This window comes from Bombyx mori, chromosome 9 (genome assembly GCF_030269925.1).
Source record: "Bombyx mori chromosome 9, ASM3026992v2".
Taxonomy (NCBI): Eukaryota; Metazoa; Arthropoda; class Insecta; order Lepidoptera; family Bombycidae; genus Bombyx; species Bombyx mori.
In genome coordinates this window covers 1,333,935-1,355,114 of record NC_085115.1, presented here as the reverse complement: position 1 = coordinate 1,355,114, position 21,180 = coordinate 1,333,935, and the positions used below count along the sequence as shown (strand labels likewise).

The 21,180-nt window shown below is 39.6% G+C and overlaps 1 protein-coding gene, 1 long non-coding RNA gene and 1 other non-coding gene across 8 annotated transcripts in view; all 3 read right to left on the bottom strand.

Annotated features, from left to right (window-relative positions):
* Positions 1-684: 684 nt before the first annotated feature.
* On the bottom strand, positions 685-3,234 carry LOC134199330 (uncharacterized). The gene is made up of 2 exons (XR_009973779.1): positions 2,422-3,234; positions 685-1,647 (listed from the first exon to the last, which is right to left on the bottom strand). It is a non-coding gene; the product is annotated as an uncharacterized LOC134199330 (long non-coding RNA).
* Positions 3,235-6,640: 3,406 nt separating this feature from the next.
* LOC101737565 (aminopeptidase N-like) overlaps positions 6,641-21,180 on the bottom strand; it is a 35,150-nt gene continuing 20,610 nt past the window's right edge. For 5 of the 6 annotated variants that reach the window (XM_021353249.3, XM_012697260.3, XM_062669960.1 and 2 more), the window contains 11 exons: positions 19,925-20,245; positions 18,907-19,090; positions 17,765-18,000; positions 16,614-16,794; positions 14,803-15,001; positions 12,542-12,813; positions 12,067-12,263; positions 11,370-11,537; positions 10,404-10,617; positions 9,607-9,754; positions 6,641-8,711 (listed from right to left, as the gene is read on the bottom strand). In XM_021353249.3, coding sequence (XP_021208924.2) covers positions 8,584-8,711; positions 9,607-9,754; positions 10,404-10,617; positions 11,370-11,537; positions 12,067-12,263; positions 12,542-12,813; positions 14,803-15,001; positions 16,614-16,794; positions 17,765-18,000; positions 18,907-19,090; positions 19,925-20,245 — 2,248 coding nt within the window. In that variant the 3' untranslated portion in view covers positions 6,641-8,583. 6 annotated transcript variants of the gene reach the window in all.
* On the bottom strand, positions 12,889-13,007 carry LOC119628963 (5S ribosomal RNA). Its single transcript, XR_005245063.1, has one exon. It is a non-coding gene; the product is annotated as a 5S ribosomal RNA (ribosomal RNA).

The following is a 21,180-nucleotide window of genomic DNA, read 5'->3' as shown; positions in this document are numbered from 1 at the left end:
ATTCTTCGAGGAATATCATATCGCACCCTTAAAATATAAATGACACTATACGAAAATGTTCATTTTACAGTATGGCCGTTTTAAGTTTTTTTAAGTATTGTATGGGTGATATGGAACATAAAAAATGTAAATAAAGCTTCGTGATCGGCTTAAAATAACAGTTTAACTAACGCTGTTTCAGAATCCAGTGGCGTACCATAAAATTATTGATTATTTATCAATGGAGAAGCATTTAAAAAAAAAGTTTTGTATAGTGTCGGTTATAGTTTGATAGTTATTCAATAATTTTTGCTTAATGACCTCTAAGTCGTTATTTTACCTACATTATAATGATAAAAAAGAGACAAATAAAACAATATAATTACTGAAATATTAAAGAATACTATTTATTTGACACACGCTCACAGTTTTAGGTCAAAACTACCGCAAATAATCATAATAAAAAATCTGTCTAAATCTAGACAAAGGTATTGTCAAAAAAACAGAAACTTAGGATTTGTGTTTGAATAAAATTCGTAATTTTCTCATAATTAACATTATATTAGAATCTTGTTCTTACTACTAACTAATCAATACAAATTAATAGAGGTATTCCAAATTAAATACCAAGGTTAAAAGTCTTTCAAAGTAGGAACTGTAAAAGTTACGTATAAATAAGCGTATTAAAGGCTTAATCACAAGAGTCAGCAAAAATATTATTTATTATAACTTACAGTAGGTACTTAACTTAAAAATATTGTTTTTCACAAAAAAACCGTAAGTAATTATAAAAAATATTGTATCAACATCATGTAGGTAGGTACATCCTATAAAATCTTGTAAAACTGAATTATGTAAGTACCTGTCGTCTTTTAGCAATTCGGTCTTTAAACATCAAGTTCTAGAACCGAGAAAAATATTAATAAAGTGACAGTAACTTAAAAACATTTCCGCACAAAAATCCGTAAAATAGATCACAAAAAAAAACACCTATCAAAAACCTCTTCTTACAAATAATAATTAATCAACTACATTTTTTAAAGGTTGGACACTACCCACCTAGTTCAAAACTCTGTCAAAGTAGGAATTGTAAAAGTTGGGTATCAAACCAGCATCTAAAAGGCTTTTCACGTCACTCTTCATTCTTTCGTATAAATCTCACTTTTGGTTATACAGATGTTGCAATTCTTCAGTCCTCTGGTTCCTTGCACTGGCTCTTTTAGATCCCAGGTTAAGTTCTTTGAAATCATCAACGGAGGATGTTTTGTAACAAAATTTTACCTTATTATCTTCAACTTTCACCACTTTGATGACTTTTATATCAGACACCTTTACAAGCTCACTTTCAACGCTTTTTTTCAGTCTAGGAACGGGCAGTTGTTTGATGTCAATGAAATCGTTATAAGCCATTTCGTTTACTTTGAATGGTGTGCCATGTTTTTTTGCACTTCTGATGTCGGTTACGTACTGGGAAGGCACATAAATGGGTCCAGATTTAAGTATTATTTTTATTTGTTGCTCAATCGTTGAATGTGCTGCATCTCCTTCGTTCTGTGTGTGTCCACGGATTTAAAACTTGTGTGTTATAGATGTTACTTTTCAGTTAAGTGCACATCATCGGTATGTACATCTATGCAAGATGATTTTTCTGCTGGCCGCAGCAGTTATCTGAATAGAAGACAAATCTATGTTTTTGTCAGCTAAAGAAGATTTTTTTGCAAGTACAGTCAAACCTGGATAAGCGAGAGTTCAAGGGAGCACAATTTCATTCTCGCTTATAGAGGTTTCTCACTAACCCGAGTTTCGCGCTAATGCTCTCTCTGAGTTTCATTTCGCGATTTTCCGGATTCAAACGCATTCACTATTTTAAATTTATCACTTAATGACAGTACTTTAATTGTCCGTTTTGACATGGTGCAGAACAGAACTTTCCTTCGCAATTGATTAACGATAAACTGAGTAAGTCCGACAAACAGGACGGTACACAGGTACACGTGTCCATTCGAAAAGAATGCGATGAAATAACAACGTTATTTAGTTCCACGAAATAGAATATGTTTAATATTGACAAGAAAACAAATCAAAAATAATGGAAGGAAATTCCACAAAAGTTAAGAAGGAGTCATAAAATCGCAGATGTTAAATTTGTAATTTGTTTTTTCATTTGTTCTTCCTAAATAATATAAATAAATAAAGCTCGACTGTCGCTTATAGAGGTATAGATAAGTAGCAGTCTCACTTATGGAGGTCCATGAGGGAAAAAGACTCTCTCTTACAGAGGTTTCTGTTTCTCGCTAATAGAGGTTTTGAGAGCTTAAAATGACGGGTCCTGGGTATTACTCTCACTTATAGAGTTTTCTCACTTATCCAGTTCTCACTTACCCAGGTTTGACTGTACATATTTCAAGACACAACTGCCTATTTCATTTGCTCCACGGTTACCTGATTCTACCCAGAAAAAAACATTCAGTGTTATGTCTTGCAAGCTCAGAGATGGTAAAATTCAAACAATTTATCGTTGACTTGTAGAAGACTGAAAACAAAATCCTAATTAAAGTTATTAAATAACTGACGTTAAACTCAAACTGCCACTTATGCACTTACTCAGTGTAAATATTCGAAAATATATTTATATAATAAGTGACACTTAACGAAATGTGCCAGTTTTTTACTCACCTCGACAAGGGATCCCTCCGGTGACTTGTCGCGATCTGGCATAGTGCCGGTTTATTAATTATCGACCGTGCAAGTTGTTACAAATTCATAAGTGACACTAGCAACATCTAGCGAAAATTAAGCGCATTAGAGCTACAGGGGTCTTTGCATTAGGCGCGTTTCGTCTTACGCATTTTGACACTATACTTAACTAAAAAATAGCATTTTTTGTATAGTGCCATTTATGTTTTAAGGGTGCGATATAAGTGCATACATAATAATGTAGATGTCTATGGGCTCCAGTAACCACTTAACACCAGGTGGGCTATGAGCTCGTCCACGCATCTAAGCAATAAAAAAAAAATCTAGGTACTATTTTCTGGCCCCAGTATTTAGATGTGACCCAATTTATAAAATTCAAAAATGCTAAAGGCACAGCTAAGCCGCTGTTTATAGTAACGTACCTACTTGATTTTATTTCATTCATTATTCCCTATAATTCCAATGTACCTAATAAAGAAGCCGTCTAACTGTAAACCTTTATAGACTTAATAAAAGTTAAATTGGATGAATTAATTTACTTAGTTAATTAGTCATTAACATAATTAGTTAAATGAATTATTTTATTACAAAACATTTTTTCAGGACAAGATAGAAAGCGTAAAGAATTTTTAGAATAGAAACAATTTCTACTCGCGCAAGGTTTAAAATAAAAGTTACGATTTATACAACATTAATAATTGAGATCCTTAAGTGTGCTTAGTGCAAGATTTTTAATCTCTGGATCGCGTAAAAGTTAATTCAAATTTGTAAAGAGTTGAACAACGCCCCTAGGTTTCCTACGAAAGCACACTGTAAGAACACGTATCTTTTCCACCTAAGTGAAGACTTGTTACAATAACAATGGTCATTCGTACTTAGGAACGCCGTGGGTCGGAAATTGACAATATCAGGGGTAAGGTTAAAATAAGGAACAGATGTTTTACTGTAAACTTCAATGACGCGGTAAATTAAATTAATAAATTGTAAGGGCATGTTCAATGCGGATTTTGAATTAAAAACAGTATAAGAATTTAAAACTTATTAATTTTTTTCCTACCTACGCCGAAAGTTTGGTTTTCGTCCCGCTGTACAGGGAAGAAAGTCTAACTTTTCCTCCCTGGGTACTGACAAGTGCGCATGCGCGTTAGTGTCTACGTCTGCTCTCACGCACCTAAAATTCTCCGCCATTGTTGTGCTCGGGTTATTTGTAATAATGTGTTTAGTGTAAAAGTGAAATAAACAAATAAAAATTAATAGTGAAGTATTAAACAAAGATGAGTTCATCAGACAGTTCTTATTCAATTAGTAGTAGTTTATTTAAAAATTAAAAAACAGTTAAATTGTTTTTTTAATGAGGGGGCTCCGCCCCCCCCCATGCCCCCCGCCAGGCCTTCGCCCCTGGACCTCGGCTCGGTACTCCACGGGTGCTACGTTTTTTACAATGTCAAACTTTCGGCCTGGTAGGAGAAAAAATAGTATGTGCACCGCGGGAAAAAGTAGGACATCTCATCCCGCGTGTTTACCACCCTCGCCTTCGGCTCACAATGTACTATTGTTGTTTATAAAGAGAATGTATGTGTGTTTAAGTCGCGCCAATAAAGAAACGAATCTAAAATGGCGGCGGCGATCATGCGCTCTCACTCTAAACTATTGTTGTCTTTAGTCGCACACGGCGCCTACTGCATACAAAAAAAATTATCAGTTCTGACTTTGTTGTTGAGTTGGAGTTTTTTTATTTTCGAGTTGTGCTACTTAGATGACTGGCAGCAAAAGTGTCTACGCAAGTTGCATCACAGATAAGACACCTCCCCCTCTGCTAGGGCATAAAGTAAAGTATGTACATTCTCATTTGTTTTTTATATTTTTTTACAATAAACAACTTTTTCTTTCTATCTGTCTTTTTATTTGTTGACCCTACCATCTGTCAGTGCCGGTACATAGACGCCATTTTCGAATCGTTTCTTTATTGGCGTGGCATATACCTATGTATTTTCACCTGAAACTCTAGAACCGTTAGCCCAATTGTTATGAAACTGCATGCATATCTTTATATGACAGAATGACCACTCTGAAGAACACAGTTACGTCAGTGCCGGAATGGTGGCAGTGATTTGTAAATTGCAAAATTATTGCTTTGTAGTGTGCAGCTCGCCTAACCTTATATTTGTAACTGCACACACTAAATTATGACAGTATTACACGAATTGTCGACTTGAACAGTTCTCTTTTATTTCACCTACAACACTCCAATACATGGCGACCCTGCCAGGATTACAGGAGCTCGTAATAATTAAAAGCAAGCGCTATGAACGACTTGTAAACAATTTTGTAAAGGAAATAAGCCATTTGAAAGATTTTCCCAAGTTATTTGTCATTAAAGATGTGACAAGTATTACTGACAAAGACACAAGGACTGTGATCCTAAATGACTTCCACCTGTTACCCACGAGTGGCCACGCGGGGGTAAACAGAATGTTAAATAATATTAGGAAGTATTATTATTGGCCAGGAATGACCAATGACGTATCAGAATACGTAAAGAAATGTAAAAGTTGTCAGATTCAAAAGCATTCCAATAGACATACAAAGGAGCCAATGGTTATCACATCCACGGCATCCACTGCTTTTGAGAGAGTTAGTTTAGATTTAATGGGGTCATTAGATGTAGATAATTTTAATTATAAGTATATTCTGACGTTACAATGTGATCTGACTAAATATGTTGAAGCTTATCCTTTAGAAAATAAGGATACAGTTTCAGTAGCGCGATCATTTGTAAATAATTTTATTCTGAGGTATGGTATCCCTACAGAAATAATAACAGACCAGGGAACAGAGTTTATGTCATCAGTATTTACTGAAATTTGCAATTTATTGCATATAAAAAAACTGCATTCAACAGCTTATCATCATGAGACTCTTGGAGGTTTGGAAAACACTCATAAGGTTCTAGGTGCTTATCTTAGGATTCAGTGTGATAATAATAAAACAGATTGGAGCAGTTGGCTTCCATTCTGGTGCTTTTCATTTAACACTACAGTTCACTCTGAGACAAAATACACGCCATTTGAATTAGTATTTGGTAAACATTGTAATCTACCATCTAACATAGAACAAAATTCATATGTTGATCCCTTATATAATCCTGATTCTTACCCTTTAGAACTAAAGTACAGACTTCAAAGAGCACAAGCTGAAGCAAGAAACAATTTGTTATTTAATAAAAAATTAAGAAAAATAAATTTTGACAAAACTATTAATTCAATAAAATATAAGAAAGGAGATTTAGTATTAATTAAAAATCAAGTAGGAGATAAGTTAGATAAGATTTATTTAGGACCATACGAAGTCATAGAAGATGTCTCACCAAATGTTAAAATCTTAAAGAATAATAAAGCATACATAATTCATAAAAATAATACAAAGAAGTTTGTAACTTAAAATATTGTTTTATTGGATTTTTGTTAGTAAAGTATGAAATTTAATAATATTTTGCGTAATTTAGTTTAAGTAAAAAAAAAAGGAATTATGTAATAATATAATTTTTTTTTAAAAAAGGGGGAGGTGTAGTGTGCAGCTCGCCTAACCTTATATTTGTAACTGCACACACTAAATTATGACAGTATTACACGAATTGTCGACTTGAACAGTTCTCTTTTATTTCACCTACAACACTCCAATACAGCTTTCTGCGTGGTATATGTCACGTGATCCTGCGTTGGTAAAACGACAGGTTCATTTGTTTTTTTACCAAAGATGGCAAAACCAAAAATATTGAGCACCCGATTGCTTTAGAATAACAAAAACCATAAACAATCAAAATAAATATTTACGTTTTCAAATCGATTTTTTTAGCCAGCCATTTTGTTATAAAAGTGTTAATTATTTTATAAATATTCGACAAAGTTACTCTATGGTTGTGGCCACACAGCCGGAGAAGGAATTTTGATTAATAAAGATAAAATTATTTTCAATACTATTTATTCTTCATTATTCACAAATCTCCATTTATATTTTTTTAAACTTATTTTACTCCAAATAAATATCTAAAAATATAACAATAAGTACTTATCTAAAACACTTGTTAGCTCAAAGCCAAGCTTAAGATGTACTATGTACAATGACTATGTTAATAGTACAACAGTAGTAACTTATTATAAAAAGCCTCAATAATGTGCTCCATTAATATTAAACATCAATAAACTAGATTTTTGTGATGAGTTCAGTTTTACACACAGATAAAAAGAAACTTTTTTAAATTTATTGACAAAATAATTATGACATAATTACAGACAAAATATTTTAATTACATCGCTACAATAGTGTTGTAATGAGTTAATATTTTACGAATTTGTCATTTCCATTTAAATAGTACAACATAATATACAGAACCAAAACATATTAGCACTAATTTAAAATTTGTGGGATTTTTTGTATACTGTGCTATCTCTGCAATAAAATGCTTACTTAAAGAATAGACTCCCAGCCGGCTTGGCAGCAGAAGCAGGCAAAAGGGAATGCCAAAATATAATTATTAGTAAATGGATTTATATTCGTTGAATGTTACTTGATAAGTCTGCTTCTAAAAAACAATTACCACACGCATGTATGAAGACCACAATGAATACGAATGTTTAATAAACACAACATAATTAAAACCACAATGGCACGTAAATTATTTCATTGTAAACTTAATTTATATTTCAGTGCCTCTTCATTACTAGACAGTGAGGATATTTCACCCTTTGCCACAGGTTTTGTTGGCTAGCAACACTAATGAAACAAATTTATACTGTCATTACTACGGATAGTTGGAAATAGGAACTCCACTTTATAGGTTCGTTTTAAGAAATTCATAAATTATTTCCGAAACGTCAACTTGACCTTAAAACTATGACGTCATCGATGCGAAAGCGCGAGAGAGATAGCGAGATGTTTCCACTGGTACAGTCGCCAGCAATTTAAGACTAATTTTGTTATTTAAATTTAATAGTATCGCCTCTTACATTTAGAAGACTGCGCAGAATGTTTATAAAATCATTTCATTCTTTCTCTTGGCACATTATTATAATGATCAGATTGTAGACGATAATTTGATATATTTGATTCAAGGACAGATTGAATCGAGTTCGAAGCGACATCGCTCTCATTAATTTAATTATTATTTTTCTTGTAGTACAATTAAATATATATTATAAGATCTTTGATGATTAAACGGTAAACAAACATTATTATTAAACACATATTGTAATACAACATTTCATTTAAAAATTTATTAAAATTAAATTATGCAATTTAACAACGATTTCTTTGCTGTCCGTACTAAATAATATCGGAATGATTTTAATTCGCTTAAAAATCTAGTTTCGTCTCCGCCGCGCGCGCACACCCGGACGGAGCGGGAAAGGTACAAAATTATTAAGTTTTCATTTTAGTTTTTACTTAGTATTAGATCTTCGTTTTTCTGCCGTTGCTCAGAAAAAAATTTAATTACGACATATTCTAAAATTAATAAAAGTATTTATTTTTGCTTTTTGAACATTTCGACGCTTGAAAGGCAAAAGTGACTAAGCGACAATACGTGAGCTTTACAGTAGACTAATTTAAAGTTGAAATTAATTTAAAATATACATGAGAAATACCTGAAAAAAATTATATTTTAACGAATCTAGCTGTAGGATTGAAATGATTTTAATAGACCTAGATATATATATTTTTTGCGCATCGAATATGGTTATTGCCTATCACTTATGTACAAATCAGTTATTGTTGCTTAGTCACGTTTGCCTTTCAAGCGTCGATTTGTTTTAGTGATCTCGACATGTAAATGTGACCATGACTTGCGCACCAACAGTAGCGAGTTGCGTGATACAAACATCTAAATGAGGACGCATAAATCGTTCGCAGTTACGTTGTCGTGTTGCTAGCTGCACTCGGTGTACTCGGTGGAGCCGTGCTGATGTCCATGGTCGCGTTCGCCGGTGCTTCGGTGGTCGATGTGTTTACTGCACCGCCCTCGGTCGTTGTAAGTGTACCTGAAGTAAAATTGGATGAACATTTTTATTATTTCATAATTAAGTTTTTTTATTGCGTAGATAGATGGACGAGCTCCCAGCCTATTTGGTGTTTCTGAGCCCATAGACAACGTAAATGCCAAACCAATAAATGCAAAATCCACCTTGAGATATATAAGTTCTAAGGTCTCAGTATAGTTACAACGGCTGACCTTCAAACCGAAACGCATTACTGCTTCACGGCAGAAATATGCAGGGCGGTGGTACCTGCCCGCGCGGACTCACAAGAGGTCCTCCTACCACCAGTAAGGCGGTTTTTGGTTTGTTAGCTAAGTCTGACTGACGGGCACTTGGATTGTCCTCGTCGAACCCATCGCTTGCGTTGGATAGGACACAGTCTACGGCGCAGCGGAGTCAACGCAGCAACAATTGCGTTTGAGTAGCAGCTCTATGGCAGAAGAAGGCTGATCGCCCTGTACACACCACACACCTGGAGGGATGTTAAGGAGGGATGTCAAAGGATGCCCAATCCATTAGCGCAAGTTTGGCCTCACGTCATTACGAATTCTCCCGATAAGGGTTCGATGAGCGAATTAACCCTCAGACACAGCCCACTGTGTTTCTCACCGAATCTTCTCAGTGGGTCGCGTTTCCGATCCGGTGGTAGATTCTGCGAAGCACGGCTCTTGCTAGGGTTCGTGTTAGCAACGTCATCAGGTTTGAGCCCCGTGAGCTCACCTGCTCGTTAAAGTTACGCTGAAATAGCCTGTCAAGGCTATCAGCTTCGGTAAGGAAAAAAAAAACAGCCAGCGCCAGGTCAGCTACACATTCCGGCTGTAGTGGTAGATACCAGGGCTGATGGCCAGCACAAGGTCAGCTACAGATCCTGCGTGGGTTGGTGGCGGCGGAGGCCCACCTTGCGTGTAGTCCCGCAGCCAGCGCGCGATGCCGGCGGAGTACTTGCGGATCCAGTGGATGCGCAGCGCCGCCGTGTCCACCAGCTTCTGCAGCGTCTGCGACACCGGCAGCAGCCGCTCCCTGTGCTTCACGGCGAAAGCTTTAAGCTGCAAATTCAGATATTGATTGTGAGAAGTTAGGACGGCTTTCACGATCAGGGAGGGGGCATGGTATCAGTAGTTATAAATATTTTAGGAATAGATATAAGTAGAAGGGTTATTTTGATAATATCTTGATAAGCACTCCGAGCTTTTCTATACTAATATTATAAAGAGGAAAGATTTGTTTGTTTGTTTGTTTCGAATAGGCTCCGAAACTACTGGACCGATTTGAAAAATTCTTTTTCCATTAGAAGCCGACCTTGTCCCTGATGAACATAGGCTACTTTTTTTAATTATTTTTTTTATATTTTTTTGGTTTCATGTGTGTTTTAATGTTTCCGAAGCGAAGCGAGGGCGGGTCGCTAGTATACAATAAAATCATTTTTTACACTATTTTTAAAATTAAAATTTATTTATTTATTTGTTTGTTTTTTAAATTATTATTTATTTTTCATTGTTTAGTTGAGTTTCAATATTTTCAATTTTTATTTTAAATATTGAATTGTCACCGGTCCTTAATAAATATACAAAATTTCGAATTAATCCGACGTTTTGAAGGGGGTCAAAATCATGTTCAAAGATTCCGTTACATACTAACATACATACTTCTGAAGCTAATAAAAGCGTATTAAGATTGTGTCTCGTCTCGCCTCACCCTGGCCAGCTCGTCGTCGGTGGTGATGAAGCCGAAGGCCCCGTTGAGCACGGTGGGCATGATGAAGGAGTCCATGTCGGCGAACCGGGCGTGTATCCGCTCGAAGTGCTGGTAGAAGTACTCCTGCGCCACCCGGGACCCCGCCCCCGGCTCCACGCCCCACGCCGCCGCCGCGTACTGCTTCGGCAGCTCCGACAGACTCTTCTCCAGCAGCCTGCGCGGGTCGCGACGTTAACCTAGCTACACGCACGCACGCACGCACGCACGCACGCACGCACGCACACGCACTCACGCACGCACACGCATGCACGCACGCACACACGCACGCACGCACGCACGCACGCACGCACGCACCAAAGAGGACCAACTCATATTTTTAAAAGGGTCCGCCGAAAGGTAGCCAATTAAGATCACGTCACAGTAGCAAGTGGAAGAATTTTAGAAATAGCGCCATAAACTACCACACTTCACTTTCACCCAGCACACTTCACTCTGTTTATGACAGTTATATTCATATGACTTCCACTTCCTACACTAGCGCTATTTCGGTGAATTTTCGAACTCTAATTTACTGTTCACAGGTGAACACATTTTCAACTTGTCTCTTATGCAAGATGATGCTCCTTAACTCTACCGTACCTAAAGCGGAGATGAATCTGATGACATCTTTCAAAACCCGTTCAAATGGTGAAGTTGTATTTTTTTTATTGCTTAGATTGGTGGACGAGCTCACAGCCGACCTGGTGTTAAGTGGTTACTGGAGCCCATAGACATCTACGACGTAAATGCGCCGCCACCCTTTGACATAAGTTCTAAGGTCTCAAGTATAGTTAAAGCGGCTAAAGGATTGAGTAAGAGTGAGCTAAAGGATTGAGTAAGAGTGAGCTAAAGGATTTCCTACATAACGAAACAGTTCAAGTTTGAGACGGTGAGGTTGTCTGGTGCAAGGCAGGAGCGGCGACTTACAGAACGATGAGGTTCTCCTCCCGGGTGCTGGGCAGGTTGTTGATGATGAGCGCCTTGAGGCTGGGGTCGCTGGTGTTGCGGAACACTTCGAACAGGAAGTCGAACTCCTGGCGGCCGCCGTGCCGCAGCGCCATGTTCAGCACCAGCGAGCGGAGGTGGCTCGGGATCCTGCGCCGGGACACCCGTCGTAACATTTAACAATTGCTTGTGCGCACAAATATGATGGTACTTAGAAATGTTAAAACAATATGCGCAAAGGCGAACTTAGCTCATTAACCATTTTTTTTCCGAATACCAGTTCACAGAGATGACGGTGGTTAGCGCGTCCGATAAAAATGAGATGTGAAGGAGCTTTGGTGAGCCAAATATTCTGGGGGAGATGAAGGCGTGGAGGCTCCGGTGGTTCGGGGGTGTAGTGCGGATGTGACAAGACCGGGCTGTGAACCGGGCGGCGCCTCGGCGTATGGCGATGCGGTCGTGCTGTGCGTGTCGGGCGTAGCGCTCGTAGCACTAGTAGTGTGCCGAGCGTTACTCACGGGTTGGTGATGCGGTCGTGTTACGCGTGTCGAGCGTAGCGCTCGTAGCATTGGGTCGTGCTGCGCGTACCAGGGGTCAAATTGCGCGCGCGCCCATCGCAGGCAGCGCGGCGCCTCGGCGTAGCACTCGTAGCACCAGTAGCGTGCCAAACAGTACTCACGGGATGGCGGTGTGGTCGTGCTGCGCGTACCAGGCGTCGAACTGTGCACGCGCCCAGCGCAGGCAGCGCGGTGACTCGGCGTAGCACTCCCACATCAGCAGGTTCTCGATAAGGAAAGCCTCGTTGTCGTCCTTGGGCTTATCCAGGCCGTAGTTCAGTCTCTCCAGTTGGTTCTTCAGCAGTATCCTTATGAAGTCCTGTTTTCATTCATTTAGTTAGAACTATTGGAATTTCTTCTTAGGTTTAAGCGTAAAATAGATATATCTAGTTTAAAGTACAGTACTTTTATAAAATATTTATTAGATGGGTGAACAAGCTCATTGTTCACCTGGTATTAAGTGGTTAGCAGAGCTCACAGACACCACATCCACTACCACCAATTCAGCTTGAGTCAGGAGGTCTGAACAGAGTTTTTTTTTACCATCAGCACAGAGGTCACCAATATTTTAGTTGAAATGAAAGAATGTATAGTAACTTGGAAGTAAGTGTATCCGGCGGTGGTCATCAGGTTGTACTTGAGCGCGGCCATGTTGTTGAGCAGCTGGTCCCACAGCACGCGGCCGGGGCGGGCGGCGGCGCAGGCGGCCAGCTGCAGCGCGTGCGCGTAGTCGAGCTGGGCGGCGCGCGCCAGGTTGAAGGCGTCGTCGACGAGCTGCGCCGCGGCGATGGCGGACCGCAGCCGCCCCTCCCGCAGCGCCGCCGCCAGCAGCTGCCAGTTCCTCTGGTCGTAGTTCACGCGGTAGTAGCCTGCACAACAACGTACGGGGTTGGTCCTGGACATTGCCAAAGCGGTTACTGTTAACTGTCGAAAACAAAACAAAAAGCCAACATCACGTGGTGTTCCCAGGCGGTCACCCATCCAAGTACTGACCACGCCCGATGTTGCTTGACTTCGGTGATCGGACGAGAACCGATGTACTCAACATGGTATGGACGCTGGACATTGCCTTCCAAAGATTTTTTTTTTAAATTTTTTTATTGCCTTTGCTGGCAGACGAGCATACGGCCCACCTGATGGTAAGTGGTCACCGTCGCTTATGGACGTCAGTAATATCAGAGCCAGAGCCCGGCCGCTGCCAGTTCCTCTGGTCGGGGTTCACGCGCCTGCACAACAACGTATGGGTAGGCGAGGATCGTCCTGGACCACGGACATTGCGGGCCCAACAAATAATAAGCAACTTATTTTATTTATCTACTAGCGACCCGCCCTCGCATCGCTTCGGAAACATTAAATTTTATTATTGATAGCCGAGTCCCGCGATGTAACCCGCGGTTATTGTCGTACCGCGGGTGACGTCGCGAGGCGAAGCTAGTCTAAAATAAGCCTAAGTTACCCCTTATATCATCAGCTACCTATTAGTGAAAGTCTCATAAAAATCGGTCCAGCCGTTCCAGAGATTAGCCGGAACAAACAGACAGACAGACAGACTAACAAAAATTGTAAAAAATCTTATTTTGGTGTATGTACCGTATATATATTCATATGCATGTAGTAAATAGCGTTTATTTCAATATTACAAACAGACACTCCAATTTTATTTATATGTATAGATTAGGCACACAATACACATCACAAGCTAAAAAGATACATAAAAAACACAAGTAAAAAGAACTCAGCGGGCATTCTCTTTTTTGTTTTTTTTTCAAATATTTTCTTTTTTTTTAAATAAATAAAAATATTTACAATAAAGGAAAAAACAAGTCATAAAATACAATTAAAAAAAACGAAGCATGTTGCTGATAACTTTATTTCTGTAATCTGACGAAGCATGTTGCGGATAATAACATGTACTTTTAGGTTAGGAATATTAAAAAAATATATAATAATAATGAAAAATGAAAAGGCCAGGAGCGAGCGCCTCATTCCCACGTAGTGCCATCTAGTAAATAATCCTTAACTTTATAATATGCCTTGTTGCACAAACGTTCCTTGACAGTTCTCTTAAATCTATGAACAGGTAGTAGTTGAACGTTTTGTGGGATCTTGCTGAAAAGCTGTACACCCAGCCCCCTAAAAGAGTTGCTTATTTTCTTAATTCTAGCCGCCGGCAACGCCGGTGTATGTTTGGTAATTGTCTACAGTAAACGGTTTTTACATTAGTAAATATTTATACTAATACTCGTCGTACATGCGTGTACTCGCCATGATGTCTATGGGCTCCTTTACACACTTAAAACATAACGCAAGTCCTGAAAACTCGAGGGCGTCTATTGAAAGCAGATTGTGATTTCAATGTTAATGACCGTCCGCGTCAAGGAATGCCAAAAATCTTTGAAGACTGAATTGGAGACATTGCTCGAGGAAGATCCGTGCCAAGCTCAAAACTAGCATGCTTCAGCGTTAAGAGTTACTCGTCAACCCATTTCCGAGCGATGGCATACGATGGGAATAACTTGAGGAAGGCAAAGAACTTAATTATGTTCCTTTTGAGTTTCTAGGAGATTCAGGCATCTGTCAGATATCTTGTGTTCAGTGTGCTTAGTGCGAGTTTTTTAACGTTCTCGATAGCGTAAAAGTTAGCTCACACTTGTATGGAATAGGATCGTTTGCCTACGTTTGCCGCTAGGGGTGCTGTTTCAACTGCATATAAAATTGGGTTAACTTTTACGCTATCGAAAACGTTAAAAAACTCGCACTAAGCACACTGTGACGGTTACAGCCATAAGTATGTACATATACCAATCCTTGGTTCCCGTAGTACAGCGAATCCTAATTTGGGGCCAGACGTAGCTCACCTATGGCATCGACGTTCAGGTACAGCGCCTGCGTGGAGTTGTAGGGCACGTTGAAGACGCTGATCCTGTCCTTCAGCCAAGTCTTGGGCTTGGTGCTCCACTCGTCCAGCGGGGCGTCCACGTTCACGTAGCTTATGGGAATGTGCCACAGCTGATCCACCATCGATTGGTAGGGGTCCTTTGCGCTCGTGAACAATCTCTGTTGGGTAAAATGGCTACTAACAATTTTTGTGCTTAAATTCTTTCCTTGAGCTTAGGACGTTGATCAAGGCCGAATTGGCGGTAAGCTACAAATCCAAATCAATGAAAGACCATCTTCACTTCATAATTTAATGAACTAATCTCGAGTTTAGTCAGTAATAACATATTTATGATTTTAACGTAATTGAGCCATTTAATAAAATCTATAAGTTCTAACACTATTTGTACCAATCATAACGCATGACGTCATATGTAAGTAACCGTTATTTTAGTGTACCCCAGTACTCGCTCAACGATCGAAATTCGACCATAATCACTCCCAAGATTTAGGTTCGTTATAAATATTAAATTATATCTCGACATTTATATAAAAAAACCAATAAAGCTAAAGCTCGTCAAATGTTAAAAATCAGTTAGCGAGTAACGGATAAAATGTACTGTAATTGTTTTTTTTAAGGCAAATACTATTGTGTCTTTGGAATGGAGGTCGGGCGGCGCGTCCCGCGAGTCCGGGCACTTGACCACATTTTTATTTGTAGTACATTGCGTGCGGTTCAGCCAGTGTAGCTCAAATTTTTGTTACCACTACCATTGCGGCCTTCGTTTTCTCGACCTATTTCAATACACCCTGTATAAGAACTGGCAACGAAAACACACAGCTTGGTGGCCAGTGTATTTTCAGATCAGTACAATTTGACATCGAGGCTTATAAAGGTTCGCCCACACTCTAGAAACATTGGGCCACCCACCTTGAGATATAAGTTCTAAGGTCTTATTAGGTATAGTTACAACGGCTGCCCCATCTTTCAAACCGAGACGCATTACTGCTTCATGGCGGAAATAGGCAGGGTGGTGGTACCTACCCGTGCGGACTCACAAGAGGTCCTACCACCAGTAATTATGCAAATTATAATTTTTGCGGGTTTGATTTTTATTACACGATGTTATTCCTTCACTATGGAAGTCAATCGTGAACATTTGTCAAGTACGTATTTCATTAGAAAAATTTGTACCTGCCTGCGGGATTCGAACACCGGTGCATCCCTTCAACACGTATGCACCGGACGTCTTATCCTTTAGGCCACGACGACTTAAAATTGGTTAATTAAAAGTGTAATTAATCAATGAGCACGTCTCATTTTATTTTATTTTTTTACTAACGATCACGCCACTTTAACTGGTCTCGTACTAAGTTCATAAAGAGCTTGTGTTACATGTACCAGATAACGGAAATAAATGTAAGATTTTTATTATACAGATACATATTATATATAGTATACATCCATAAACCTGGAAAAGACGTTTTATATTTATCATACAAATTACACCGCCCCGCCTATTTCTGCCGTGAAGCAGTAATGCGTTTCGGTTTGAAGGGTGGGGCAGCCGTTGTGACTATACTGAGACCTTAGAACTATATCTCAAGGTGTGTGGCGCATTTACGTTGTAGATGTCTATGGGCTCCAGTAACCACTTAACACCAGGTGGGCTGTGAGCTCGTCCACACATCTAAGCAATAAAAAAAAAAAAAAAAAATTATCATACAAATATCTTTGGTTGGCGGGATTCGAACCCGCGACCCCCTTGTGTAGTGACCGGACGGGCGTTACCTGCTCTATCTCGACGGCGCCGGTGTCGTAGTTCCTGTTGGCGGTGACGACGGGGTAGCCGGCCTGCCGCGTCCAGCTGTTCATGAGCCGCACCACGGACTCGCCGTCCGGCGCGCGCTCCGAGCTCACGGCGCGAGTCATGGCCGCCCAGAGGTCGTTTTCCTCCGCGTTGGAGAATTTCCTGCGAACCGTTCATCATCATCGTTCTGCCGTCCAGTCACTCCATAGTCTCCTTCCATACTCCTCTATCCTAAACCATTTCTTTGCTCACAACTTTATTACAAACTAGCGACCCGCCCTCGCTTCGCTTCGGAAACATTAAATTTTATTATTGATAGTTGAGTCCCGCGATGTCACCCGCGGTTATTGTCGTACCGCGGGCGACGCCGCGGGTCGAAGCTAGTCTAAAAAAAGTAGCCTAAGTTACTCCTTATATAATAAGCTACCTGTCAGTGAAAGTCTTGTCAAAATCGATCCAGCCGTTCCAGAGATTAACCGGAACAAACAGACAGACAGACATACAGACAAAAATTGTAAAAAATGTTATTTTGGTGTAAGAACCGTATATAATATATTCATATGCATGTTGTAAAAATCTGTTATTTCAATATCACAAAAAGACACTCCAATTTTATTTATACTTATAGACTAGTTTTGCCCGCGACTTTGTCCGCGTAAAATAGTTCATAATAATGCTTTATTTTAGAACAAATTTGGTTAGCATAAAAAACGTTATAATGAGCCAACCTTAACGTACAGACATATGCTGTCGCGGATTTTTTTTAAATCTTTTAAAGGGGAACAATTCTGTCATACATTATTTTAGCGAAACTTTAACTCGAGCTATAGCCTTCCTCGATAAATGTGCTATCTAACACTGAAACAATTATTCAAATCGGATCAGAAGTTCCTGAGATTAACGCGTTCAAACAAACAAACTCTTCAGCTTTATAATATTCACAAATCTATACAGATTTCGTCTTTCATGCAATCCTGCAAAATCCTGAAAACCGTTGTTCTGCCTATAAAATATATAACACTTTAAATAGAATCACTTAGTTTCTGACCTGCTGGCTTCTAGCGGGAGGATCCGCGCATAAATCCCATGTTTACAGGAGGCTGTTAGAGCTCGTGTCTTACCAAGAACTCACCAGTCGTTCAGATAGATGACCAGCCCCTTGTGGAAGAGTTGCTCGGATATCGTGTGGTTCAACATCCGGATCAAGTTGGAGCCCTTCGTGTACGAGATCTCGTCAAACTTCTGCGATATCTCCGACGCGTCCATCACCTTCTTGGAGACGGGGGACGTGTTCTTCAGCGCGTCCGATCGCAGGAGATCCATCTTATCTCTCGAGAACGACTCAAACATATTCCACTCCGGTTCGATCTGAGATAACATGAATCATTTATTTCATGTTGGATGCTGTTGGGACACACATGGACTGGCGACGTGATAAATTGCAGTCACTCAGCCAAAGACAAACGGAACAGACAAGTACATACTCTCAACCCCGGTTCCAAGCAGTAATGCGTTTCGGTTTGAAGGGTGGGGCAGCCGTTGTAACTATACTGAGATCTTAGAACTTATATCTTAAGGTGGGTGGCGCATTTACGTTGTAAATGTCTATGGACTCCAGTAGCCACTTAACACCAGGTTGGCTGTGAGCTAGTCCTCCCATCTAAGCAATAAATAAAAAAAAACACACGGGTGACAGAGATCGTACTTAAGGCTCCCAAAAATCACCCCCTCAAATTAATTGTGGTATCAAATTGGTTGTACTTCGATAAATAAATATATGCCGCGGTTTGGTCCGACGAGTTTTAATTGAACACGCAATCACATCCAGCCATCAAGCTTAGTATCAGCATTGAATTATAATACCAGCAGGGGGGGTAACAAATATAATCAGTCAATAGATGCTTTATACAAAAACGTTTAAATTTAACACAAATCAAAACAAATCAAAAAAAAAAAATTCAACATAAATGAAAGTACATGCTTGTTGAACGTCAAAAAGAACTACCGCCAATTCACAAAAACTAGCCTCCGTCCTGAGAAGATCTGGCAAGAAACTCAGCGGGCATGTCTTTTTTTTTTTTTTTTAATATTAGATTATTTTTTTATATAAATTTTTACAATGAGTATTATGACGTAACAATTATTGAAATGCCCGGAGCGAGCAACTCATTCTCACTTTATGCAATCTTCTAGATTATCATTGACTTTATAGTAAGCTTTATTGCACAGATGTTCTTTAATAGTTTGCGATACAATACACTGCGAATTCCTTACGTGATCAACTCCAAGGTACTCGATGTATGAAGCGAACCCCTCGTTGAGCCACAGGTCCGTCCACCAGCGCATGGTGACGAGGTTCCCGAACCACTGGTGCGCGAGCTCGTGGGCCACGGACACCGCAACGTTTTGCTTGTCGCGCGGTATCCCTTCCGCTTCGTCGTACAACAAAGACATTTCCCTGGCACAGACAATAGGAACTAACATAAAGACGGGTCAACACATAGGCGGTGAACGAACTCACGGCCCTGATGTTAAGTTATTTCCGGAGCTCATAGACATCAGCAACTTTGAGACACGAGTTTTCAGACATAATGATCAGACATAATTAGACAAAGTGACATAATTATTTTGATTAGAACGCTGAAAAGCATAGAGAGTGGATCTAGAGAACCCGAAATGACGTGTTTAGGGCGATGACGGCTTTGCCCCCTCGCCTGGGTCGGGTATGCATTAACGGCGGCCACGATAGGAGTATTATCGTGACGTAATAACCAGTAACGAGGAATGCTAAGGGTCATGGCCTGGTCTGACAACTTTCTCCTGGATTATCCTGCGCCATTCCTGCCTATCCTCGGCTGTGTGGATAGCAGCGTGGATTGAAGTGTTAAGGGTGAAGCGTATCTGGTCCGACCAGCGCATTCGACTTCTGTCTCTGGGTCTTTTTCTACATACTACCTGGAGCCACTGCAGTCATCCACAGTGCGTTTCTAGAGGTCTTTTTTGCCACGTACCACCCGGCCATGGAATGAGCTCCCCTCCACGGTGTTTCCCGAGCGCTAGGACTTGTATGTCCTTCTTCAAACGAGGCTTGTGGAGAGTATTAAGCGGTAGGCAGCAGCTTGGCTCTGCCCCTGGCATTGCTGAAGTCCATGGGCGACGGTAACCATTCACCATCAGTTGGGCCGTGTGCTCATCTGCGTTCAAGGGCAATAAAAAAAAGCATACCTGGTCTGTTACCAGCAGCTTCTCTAAATCGTCAAGTAACTATAGTAATTAGGTAAATGTAAATTACCTGAAAGTGATAAGTCCCCAGTTCTCCATGGCCCCGCTGGAGAATTCCGGTATCGCGATCATGTCTAGTTTGTCCAATACGTACGGAACTCCAAAAACATCCTCGTAATAATTGAGCAGTTTCGGTGTGATTCTTAAGGCGTAATTGGCTTTGCTTATCAGTTCCGGCCTTGCCCATATCCGTATTGGCTTCGTTACGTTGTCCTTGCTAACGTAACTGGTCTCTAGGGATGTGAAGTCGGACAACACGAAAGCGACAAGGTAAGTCGACATATCCACGGAACGTTCGAAGTGCGTCCATTGCCATTTCGGTGTTTCGGTGCTGTGTGCAAAATTGATATTGATTTGTTCAAATATAATCTTTTAACACCGATTTATATTGTGCGTGAAGTCGCGAGCCGAGCTTAGTGCTATTAAATCTATGTATATATATAAAAATGAATTGCTGTTCGTTAGTCTCGCTAAAACTCGAGAACGGCTGGATTGATTTGGCTAATTTTAGTCTTGAATTATTCGTGGAAGTCCAGAGGAGGTTTAAAAGGTAGATTAATATTTTATGAAAATGCTCGGAATTAAATAAAAATAACAATTTTGTTTTCCCTTTGATGTGTCCCCCATCGGATTCCTTTAGTTTGTTTTAAGTTTATTTTATACAAAAGCTTAGGTCTTTTATTTATCGATTGAGGCACTACGAAGTCTGCCGGGTCAGCTAGTTAAAGTTATAAATTAACATGTTCTTGATAAGAACAAGGAATTATCATTTAAATAGTGTCAATTCATTCAATGTCAAGTAGACTCATTTTATCTGATAATAGTAATTTTTGGTTATATATTTATTATACAAAATGGGGTCAAGTTCTAGCTTCCTCACCATGTGCGACGAGCGTTTTACATAGGCATATAAGTTTTAATGTAAATAAGATTTTTTCGTGTATATTATTTTTGTATAGCTGGTTTGTCATATAAGTCAGGTTCTTTGATAAGTGAGTCTAGAACGTTTTCTACTAGCTGAGATTATCTGGATGGCTGAGCTATCATAATAATGCTATTTGTGGCAAATACTAATTAGTACACCGTTTATTAGAATAATAGGCTATATTTGCATTTAGCATTATATGCAATTGGCAATATATGGTTTTTGGTAATTTTGCAATATATGCAATTATTTAAAAACATACAATTATTGCCGAAAGTATATAACTTAAAACCACTTGAACATTTTACTTATAATTAAAAAATCTACAATTTACTTAAGTA